Genomic DNA, 10,778 nt, shown 5'->3' with positions numbered 1-10,778 from the left:
TTCAAGGATAGCCAGTGCTAAATTGTGTGAGCAAAAAAAAGAGTAAAGGTTGCACATGCAGTAAATGGGTCTACTGCACGCGATCTACAATTATTCATTTAGTCTTTGGACTGAAAATTTCTTCTGCATGTTGACGTAAGTCAAAAACAGTAAAATGATGCCGAGATTCTTTCTGATGCATCTTTTCCACGGCTATCGGTTCCACCCTTTGCCTCCACGCCGACTTCTCTGTGACTGAACAAAGGCGTCACACAAGACAAAGAAAACATTGACCTTTGTTTTATTGAGCGGTACATTCCAGGTTCCGACCCGTGACCTCTGCAGAACCCAGCAGGGTCCACAGGCATGAAACAAACGGATCAAGTTACTTATGACTTTACAGAACAAATAGAAAAAGTGCACTTTTTTTTTTCTTCTGACAACAAAAAAAATTAAATAAAAATGAACTGAACGGCACTTTGGTCTGTCGTGGTTTTTTTTTTTTTTTGGTTTTTTTTTGGAATGTGACAATAATTTGGTTCATGTTCCTTAAAAAAATAAAATAAAATAAAATATAAACAGTTCATCCAGCAAACTCAAGGCAGTTTTTCTGTAAGGCAATAGGAACAAGTTCAGATACTGAAGCATTTCAAACAGCATCCAGGCGGGTTTCTTTCCTTTGTAACAGGCAACAGAAGAAACTTTCAGAAACTATAAAAGCACAGTGAAGTCAGTCAGCTTGGGATAAGTTAATGCATCTTTTTAAAAGTTATATATACGTGTCTGCTCTGAATCAGTCACCTTGCAGAACCTTGCAAAAGAGAAACACTCAACTGATGATGAGAGAACAGGAAGTAAACATTTCATTTTCAGAGAATGAAAAGAAAAAAAGAAACTAAATTATTCACAACCCGCATTCATTTCTCTAACTTTGACGATTCTGACTTACAGTCAATAAAAACCCACAATTTGCTTTCTAAAAATTTTAAATATCACATCAGACCTTCCTGAAAATGAAGATGGCTGTTCAAAGACTGGTTTATGCAAGCAAGTTGAAGTAAAATTAAGTGGAAGGAAAAAGACAGGAAGTTGGGCTATGCTTATTGTATTTTTTTAGTTTTTTTTTTTTGTCTAAACCACTCCAAAATAGTCTAAATAATTTGGATTTATTTATTTATTTCTCACTGAAAGTTTCTGTTGCGTTTATCCTTTAGAGTAAAGATTGACACTTCATGTCTGGCCTGTTTTATTCTGGCATTTTGCACACAAGTTTGAAATGTTTCTATCTTAAAGAAAAAAATATATCAAAACCTTCAGAGATCTCAAAGGAGATAATATAAATTAGACTAGCAAATACATTATTGTATGATGGCGTGTTAGTGCCATCATACAAGTGTTCTGGCATAAATTTACTCCCTTTTTCCAGCTATAATGGCCCATTTATGCTGTGATATTATTAGAAGAGATCGCAAAAGATAAAAATTCCTCCATGTCCCCTAGAGGGCACCGTCATTTTGGACACCATGGAAATGTAACATTGTTTCTGAAGGAGCTTTGGCATCACTTTTTCATCACAGATTATGGTTAATCCAACTAAAAGCCCACCTGACTAAATGAGAACTCTCTTTGGCTGAGCATGAAAACTAGGTTGGTTCGAACAGAAGCTGCAAGTCAAATCCTGAAAGATTCCACTGATAAGACGAGATGAAAACAGGAAGTTGCTCATTTCCATATGAAGCTACCATTGTAAATCAGAGGCAAAGTGCATTTTGGTAAGCAATAGCCCTTTTTGTTGTCTGTAAACTTTTTATAGTTTTGACCTCAACAGGTCTGCAGATCAGGCCAGGATTCCCAAATCGTTCCCCTTTAGAAGAACTTGGCAGTCTGAGGCCCAGCTCTATAAATATCCAACATGGCGGAGTCTGTGGCGCCGCTGTGAGTCCCGTCATCACACCGTCTGCAGGCCTCTCTCCTGGCCGTCCAGCTGCACCTTAATCTTGTGCAGTTCCTCAATCTCCTGGTGGTGGCGCTCCGTCTTGTGGCCCACCAGGGAGCGATAGAAGTGGATGGTGAAGATGAGGAAGATGATTCCCACCGGGACCATGATGATGGTGGAGGCCAGCGCCGCCTGCCAGCCGCTCGCCGGAGCGCTGGAGCTGGTGGGGCTGGGGCTGGTGGGGCTGGTGGGGCTGCTGGGGCATTCCTTGGCGTCGTCCTTGGAGCCACGGTCGACGGGCAGGAACTTGATCCAGCAGAGGAGCACGACCTCGGCCAGGAACAGCAGGATGCCCAGCGCCGTGGAGAACCCCCAGGCCAGCTCGATGTAGTGGTGCATGCGCTCGTGCGGTGACTCGCTGACCGAGTTGAGGTTGTGGATGTTGCTGACGGCCTCCACGTTGGGCAGGATGCAGGTGCTGATGAGCAGGGCGAAGAGGTGAACGGCCACCAGCACCGTGGTGCACACGGCGAAGGAGATGAGCAGCTCTCGAGGGTAGCTGTACTTCGAATCCAGCTCCACCTCCACCATGGCCACCTGCAGCACAAAACCCCGTTAGAACAAACTGTGTGGTGAAGACGCACCGATCCGATAGGAATATCTGAATCAGGGGTTGGCAAGTTTAATCACTACATTCCATGGTAAAGTGGAATGTTATCAATAAAATAACTTTTATTGATAAGGATAACTTTTATTGTTATGTTTATGTTATTGCTATATTTGGAATACACCATAACTATAAATCAAAGTTCTTGCTGTGATAAGAAATATATCACAATAAAAAGTAAACGATATGCCTATCCAAAACCTTCAGTGCAAAACCGAAGCCACAAAGAGGAAACCTGCAACCACTTCCTGGTTTCAGGGATGATTGTGGAGATAATGGTGAAGCCAAAATGATTTCCAGTCTTTAAGTCCACAAAAAAACAAAACACAGACTTCCTACAGAAAGTGGTTTGTTTTGGGTTTTTTTTAGACGTACCATTGCGAAGCCAGAGAGCAGGGCGGAGGTGCGGCTGCTGGCCTTGAGCTTGGCCCGGCTCAGGTAAAGCTTCCTCCAGGACAGGGCCTGGACTGAGTGGTGGTTGGAGCTGACCAGCTCCAGGTAGCTGCGCCGCACCCAGTCCCTGTAGTCCATGCCCCCGTTGTCAGGAGGCGGGGGCTCAGAGACCCCGGGGACCGGGGAGCCCATCTGCACGCTCAGCTCCCGGCTCATGGCGCCTGGAGGATAAAAACACAGAAACACCGTCATCAATGCAGCTTCATCATCTTTTATTTACCCAGTGGTTTCAAAACGGGGGACAGATATTGAGGAAACACGAAGAACAAAAAAAAATCATTGTGAAGTTTCACAAATGTTACAATTCATCGTGTTTGGAGATTACATAAATGCATTTTGTTCTGGGAACGAATTAAAAAACATATAGAAAAACATATGGCTTGTGAAATGTCTAAACTTCATGATCGGTTTACGTACAGGAAGTTACCGACAAACTGGAATAAAAACTAAATTGTCATGATTTTTGGTAACGGGAGGAACTAACTGCCTAACGACTGCTGTCCCAACAAAAATGATTGCACTCATTGAGAAAGGGGCAGGATTACACAAAACCTTTTTCTTCTTCCTGTTGTCTTCTCACTTGTGTTGATTATGTTTGTAGCTTAATGTTGAAATTTGTTAAATCAAGTGAATAAACTGACTGATTGATTTTCACTTCCATGTGTTGCTCAATTAAGATTTGAAGTCTGCAGCGATTGAAGGCTTCGCCCAGGAAGAAAATACGAATAACCGACAAAAACGTGGATAAAACACATTTAGTTAGTAATGGAGGAATTTATGCAGCATTTTATCCCACGGTCCTCTGGCAGAGTACTGGTTTCTGAACACCAGCAGCTATTTTTGACCGTCTCCCAGCGGTTCTGCAGTCTGTGTTCTCCTGTCAATCAGCTGCTCTAACTCCAAGTTCCTATTCATGTCATCAGTAAAGACCTGAAATATTCCCACAATCCTCAGCTAAGCTTATTAGGACACAGAGTGTATCCGTCACAGGAATGTTCTACTTTAAGTTGCTCCTTGTGACATTCCAGAGGAGCCGCTGTGGGAATTAAAGAGGAGGAAACAGGAAGACAAAACAGAAAGAAAAAAAATAAACTATCTTCCAGCAGCACAAATATTGTGATAGGAAACATTTCAGCAAATTTTTTAAATAAAAAAAAAATACATAAGGAATATTATTATACTGCAAGATGTTATGCTGTTATGTTGGTGTTACTGTTTAGGATAGAATAAACACAAATTACTTTATTACCCCCTGGTGGGGAAATTCAGATGTTTGAAAAGCAAAGTGACAGACAAGACAAAGCATGTAGATTCACGCAGAAGTAAAAATATGAAAACAAAAAAGAAAAAAGGAGAGACTGAGCAGGCAGGGCAAATTTACAGCATCAGGAAAACATACTATGCAGTTATCAAAAATAGCATACTGAGGCTCGAAGAAATATGGTAAAATTGAGCATAAAGCAACAAACTTGGCAAAAGTGTGCAAATAATATAAAGTTATGAAACAAAATGTTTAATATTTAGCTTGCTGTCTCTGCTACTGTTGCAAAAAAAAAAAATAAAGTTAATAAAATATTAAAAGAATAAAACTGGGATCCAGAGCAAAGATTCAATTTATTAATAATTAGCATTTGTACCAATACTTCAGCTTTCGATTAACCAGACAAGTTAGTTTTGCAAAAATTGTACATTTTGCTCCTCACTGATGAAATCGTGTAAAAAATATTCAGAAGAGTTAAAACTGATGGTTTCTTTGAAAGAGAAGAAAGAAAAGCTTTTATGAAGGAGAGTCAACATATTTTAAGATTAGAAATTCAGCATAAGACTTTTAATCAGAGGAATATTTTTGTTTATACTTTATTGTTGCAGCAAAAAGGTCCTGGGTTCGATTCCCGGCCCAGGGTCTTTCTGCATGGAGTTTCCATGTTCTCCCTGTGCATGGTGGGTTCTCTCCTGGTACTCCGGCTTCCTCCCACAGTCCAAAAACATGACTGTCAGGTTAATTGGTCTCTCTAAATTCTCCTTAGGTGCGAGTGTGTGTGTGTGTGTGTGTGTGCATGTGCATGGATGTTTGTCCTGTTTGTCTCTGTGTTGCCCTGTGATGTACTGGCGACCTGGTGCCTATCTCGCCCGTTGACCGCTGGAGATAGGCACCAGCACTATTTTTGCGGCCCCACTAGGGATTAGCGTGGATGGATGGATGACTGAGGGCTGCCTTCATGTTGCACTGCATAGATCCTTTGACACAAAAAACTGCACTTTTACAGGATATTATTATGCAAACATATTTCTGTCCAGTTTTTGATGAATGCTTATATTATTTTCAATCGTCGCTATATCTTCACAGTCAGAATTTTTTTTTTTTTTTTTAAAGGTTCACCACATTTAATGTCCTTTGAGATATTTTCACACACGCAGACAGTTGCCCTTAGACTTCCTGTTTGTGGAAAGAAAGAGCAGCACACCAGTGAGCTGACTGCTGCGGGGAAGAAACAGAAAAAGAAACACGACCGCTGAAGTTTAAAATGCTTTCAAACAACGTGAGAAGCGATACATCAGAAACTATTTTTTCCTCTCTTGTCAGTCAATTTTGTAAAACTCAAGTGTTTTGTCGTCTTTACTTTGAACAATTTGGCCATCACTAGCTAACACCGCAAAAACACAAAATCCCACCAAGCATCTCTGTCCGGCCTCAAGCGCAAATATCTTAATACACCCAAAACAAGACAAAAGCTGCCTTTCAGCAAGACACAGGAGATTATTTCAAGTCAGTAATTCTTGAATAATGATTTTAAAAAAGCATTTTTTTCCACAGACAGATTTTTTACACTTACATCATGGGAAAGAATATCTTCTTTTGAAATAATCTGCAAGTGGAAGTAGTTATTTTTAATCAATATTAAATAACTATTTACTGAAAACAAGCCTCTATGTCACTGAAAAGCAAGCCAGTTTTGTTTTATGTTAAGTGTAATAATCTGCACCAGAAACCAGACCAAACACACTTGGCAAGACTCTGTGTCCCCGCAGTGTGAACGCTGTAAAAACGTGTAATTGGTATAATGCAACCAATTTTACGTGCTTGTATAATTACACGTGTGAACACTGCAAAAAAACAAAATCTTATATCGAAATATGTCTAGTTTTATCTAGAATATCTTAGTACACCTGAAATAAGACAAGTAACTTTTCAGCATGATATAGTAACTTGTTTTAAGCAAATATCTACCCAATATTTAGTTTAGAAAGTGTTATTTCCACTGGCAGGTTATTGTGCTTATTATTTTTTTTTTATAACTTTATTTTTATTGAAAATTTTTAGAATACTTTCAAAAAGAAAAATCAAACAATACAAAAAATACAGAACAGGGGACCGCTGGCGTAGCGGATAGCGCGACCCGTATTTGGAGGCCTTCAGTCCTCGACGCGGCCGTCACGGGTTCGACTCCCGGACCCAACGATATTTGCCGCATGTCTTCCCCCCTCTCCTTCCCCGTTTCCTGTCAGCCTACTATTATATAAGGGACACTAGAGCCCACAAAAAGACCCCCTGGAGGGGTAAAAAAAAAAAAACAGAACAAACAAAACAAATATAACCTACTGGGGGGAGACTCCTATTCCAGAATTACAAAATTCAAGGGTACCGTTCATATCCAATATTAGTCCTGTAACGTTGATGTGATGTTTATCCATTTTTCCCATTTGTCCTCACATTGCTCTTCTTGTGTCCTCAGTCTATGCGTTAGAATCTCCATCTCATATAATGAGTTCACAGTCTGTATCCATTCCTTTGTGGTGGGAGGATCAGATTGGCACCACTTCCTAGTTATTACCTTTTTGGCAGCCACCAACAGAATTTTAAACAAACAACAGTCATTATTAAGAACAACATTCTCCAAAAGGCCAAGATATAAAACCAGACCGGTCTTAGGTATGATGTAACCTAATATTATTACAGTCTTTTTGTGTATTTCGTTCCAGAACTGTGTAACTCTCGGACAAAGCCAAAAAATATGGGCATGATTAACATCAGATGCTCCACAATTTCTCCAACACGGCTGAACAGTAGATTTGAATTTACTGGTAGTTTTGGGTGTTATAAAAAATCTGATTATATTTTTCCAACAATGTTCTCTCCAAATTCTGGCAGAGGATGTCGTAGTTTGGGTCTTCCAGATATTCAACCAGTCATCTTCCGTTCGCAGAATTTCCAATTCCCTCTCCCATTTTGTTTTAATATCCAAAGTATTAGTGCCTCTATTTTCCAATACAGTAAGGACACTGTTCTGTGTTTTTTTTTTACCCTTATAGGTCTCGATCAGCATTTTGACAATCCCATTTTCATTTTGGTCTACTCTGCGTTTTATCTCTCAAGTCAGAATTTTAAACCCTTAAAATGATGGTTCTTAGAATAGAACCCAATCGCACATGTGCAAACCGGATCAAATCAAGTTTGTGTTTCATGTATAAAGTTGTTTATGAAATAATTGCTCCATTTGAGACCTTGGCACAGAAAACTCACCACACAGAATAAATATTTATGAATCTTTGGAGGTTTTAAGCCCTTAGAAGGTCAGTTTTAGAAATATAGGCTCTCTTTCTATGTTTATTTTAGAAAACACACACTACTGATGTTTTCACCCGCGTTTAGTATATTTATCAAAAATATATGCAAATTAGTAGACTCGGGAGAAGTCTACTAATTTGACATACTGACAAAATATCTTCAGCAATCGAATAAAAACAATTGAAGGGATTTGTATATTTATAAAGGGAGCTAGCTTTAGAGAAAGTAGATTTAAACCGCTTTTTGTGGCGTTTATTCAACCCGAAAGTGCTTCCCAGAGTCTGGAGGACAGACAGACAGTTCAGCAGATATCAGCTCCTTCACGCCTTCATGTATATTTAGAAACCTGCTAGAAGTTAGCAGGATAGGTTTACAGACTTATGTAGAAAGTTAATTCAAAGTACTACAGTTATCTGTAGTCTGTGAAAACCTAGGAAAGAAAAGCGGACAATTAAAAATAAAAAAAAGAAAAAAGAAAAAAAAGAAGGAAATACATTTAAGCAGCTTACATTTAAAGATAAACGACGCAAAAAACTCCTCGGCAAGTTTTCAGGCAATCTAAAAAGACTCCTCTTGCTAGCTAATATAGCTACTAACGGAACAGTTTGAAAACAGCAAAATTATCAAGTTTTTGGTCAAATGTATTAATTAAAGTTTATTTTTCTTACCTGTTCACAAAGGTGCCTTCGGAACCTCAGATATAAACTGAACCACAGTCTTGTCTCCACGCTGTTAGAGAAAGTAGAATATCCCGCAGGTCCGACCAGGGTTTAGTTCACCGGTTAACGTCTTTTTCTGCAGCCAACGACGGCCCGTTTTTCTGCTTCTGCAGTAAAAAAAATTCACGTTCAGTCAGTTTAATGTCTGAACCCACAGCGAAAAGGCAGACTTCCTTCCGCACTGCCACCTGAAACCCGGTCGCTAAGGTTCGGATGATTTCGGGTGGGACAGAACAGAAAAGGAAAGCTGCAAAACTCATGGTTTCCGGTTTTGTGTGCTGCTTTCAAAATAAAAGAACACACAAACGTAGACAAAAACCTGACGTAAAGTAAAAGCAGGGGCCTCATTGGTCTAGGGAACGATACGTCAGCACCTCCGCCATATTGTAAATGGCCGGTTTATGGCCGGTCTCTGTTGGAAACAAATACAAACCTGTTCGGAAACGGACTTTTCCAAATAATAAAAAAAAGGAGTAATTTTTTTTTAAAATACAACATGAAAGAAAATAAAGAACACCTTGAAATGAAAGTGGCCAATTAGTTGCTTAGTTTAACTTGCATTATTTATAATAATAAATAATAATAATAATAATAATAATAATAATAATAATAATAATAATAATAATAATAATAATAATAATAATAAATAATAATAATACAATATTAAAACAATTACATTATTATTAATGAGTATATCTAACTTTGGGTGACTAATGAGACTAATGTTGGTTAGTTTGCTCATGCCTTGGATCAGCAAACTAAAACTAAAATGATCCAAGTTTAGATCACGTTTAGTTTAGATCAAATTCATCAAGTCAGAATGGCCTAGTCAAGGTTAATACTTAAATCCAATGGAGAATTTATGGCAAGACTTGAAACCTGATGTTCACAAGTGCTTTCCAAATAATCTGACCGAGATTAAGTTGTTCTGCAAAGAAGGATGCCAGTAATTTCAGGTTTTATACATCCAAAGACGATGGAGACACCCTAGTGGTTCTACAAATGATTGACTCAGAGGAGCTGAATATGAATGGATGGCTCACTTTTGGGAATTTTATAAGTGAAAATGTGAAAACCATGTATAATTCTCCTTCTACTACACAGTTATGTACAACGTTTTCTTGAGCTATCATAAAAAATCAAGAAGTCAGGACTGCCAGACAATAATTAGTACAGAGATTATTTAAAACATTTATTGAAGGTCATCATAGAGTACAAGTGAAACATCTGCAAAACGGGCTTGAGTTGCTCCATTTGTCACCTCTAAAACCTAGATTCAGAGATTTCAGTGATGAGTTGAATTTAAGGCACAGAAACAACATGAAGTCCTCACAGTTAAAGGGTTTCTACAGCGTTGTCACTTATAACTTTTAAGATGTAATTATTTATTATAGTGCTGTTGATACATTTCTGTCAGTTCTAATTTCTGTTTTGGAGCAATACAAAGAGATGATATAAAAGATGTATTTAAAAAAAAGCCAACAAACCATATTTCTTTGTTGTGCAGAACAAATTTAGTGTTTTTAAACCTAATGAGCATCACTGTGCAGGGAGCTGACTAAGCAACACAACTATTCAAATATAAACGGCGTCCTGCAGAACTGAGTCTAAATATTATTGTGTACAGTTAACAAAACAATCAACCAGTGAAACATATCTGATTTATGAACATTTCAGGACATTAATAAGAGTTTATCTTTATGTGTTTGTGCATTTAGGAGATACTTTTATTCACACCAACTACCAGAAGAGAACATAATAATGCACTTAATATCAGATCTACCAATAAACTGCTCCGAAGGAAGATCAATAATCAGAAGAGGCAGGTGGCAGGCATAGAAGGAAGTGGAGGAAGTGCTACAATCGTTTTGTGTTTCGATCACTTCATTGTTTTTATGCTCTTTAGGTTTTGGCCTATTTCACTTAAAGGGGGAGCATTATGTCTCTTCCAGGCACAGTGTCAATTATAGCATATTTATAGATTATAGCATAATCAAGTAATATGTTGCGTTTGGTTGTTATAAAAATGCCATATATATGAAATAAATTTTAATTTGTAACTTAACGCCTTGAAAGCCTCTTTGTGAAAACCCCTGCTCTTTCTGACACTCGGCCTTCAGGAAGTCATCACAACATCGCTCCACTCATAACCCTTTAACAACATTTTTCCCAGCCTTGCACTGAGAAGAAGCTTGTATAATGAGCTCAGGAGATGAGCAGTTTCACCAGGTGTTTGCTAATTGCTGCTGGCTGGTCTGAAGGAGCTGAGGGGGGGGAGTGACAGGGAGAAGCAGATGCTTGAAAGCTTGGCAACTGCACCTTCGAGGAGGAGCTGCGCTTCAAAGGCGGGGGCTAAATTCAACCAGGCATTTTGCACAGCTGAATGGTTGCCATGGAGATTAAAGTATTTCTCATACATGCGTGAAAGAATCAAGGCAACACTCCAGGCATGTTTTT

The 10,778-nt window shown here is 38.8% G+C and overlaps 1 protein-coding gene across 1 annotated transcript; it reads right to left on the bottom strand.

Annotated features, from left to right (window-relative positions):
- Positions 1-263: 263 nt before the first annotated feature.
- On the bottom strand, positions 264-8,608 carry orai2 (ORAI calcium release-activated calcium modulator 2). The gene is made up of 3 exons (XM_023342518.1): positions 8,271-8,608; positions 2,958-3,196; positions 264-2,512 (listed from the first exon to the last, which is right to left on the bottom strand). Exons 2-3 carry the CDS (start codon positions 3,189-3,191, stop codon positions 1,928-1,930), a joined length of 819 nt encoding a protein of 272 aa, XP_023198286.1. The 5' UTR covers positions 3,192-3,196; positions 8,271-8,608; the 3' UTR covers positions 264-1,927.
- Positions 8,609-10,778: the final 2,170 nt, after the last annotated feature.

This window comes from Xiphophorus maculatus, chromosome 11 (assembly GCF_002775205.1).
Source record: "Xiphophorus maculatus strain JP 163 A chromosome 11, X_maculatus-5.0-male, whole genome shotgun sequence".
In the NCBI taxonomy this organism is placed as follows: Eukaryota; Metazoa; Chordata; class Actinopteri; order Cyprinodontiformes; family Poeciliidae; genus Xiphophorus; species Xiphophorus maculatus.
The sequence above is the reverse complement of the archived record's forward strand: the minus strand, read 5'-3'. Positions and strand labels throughout refer to the sequence as shown.

Bases quoted from the DNA above. Each gene is read 5' to 3' on its own strand.
- orai2 (XM_023342518.1), bottom strand. From the start codon at position 3,191: ATGAGCCGGGAGCTGAGCGTGCAGATGGGCTCCCCGGTCCCCGGGGTC. The intron at 2,513-2,957 runs GTACGTCTAAAA...TTTGTGCTGCAG, and splicing joins TGCTCTCTGGCTTCGCAATG to GTGGCCATGGTGGAGGTGGA.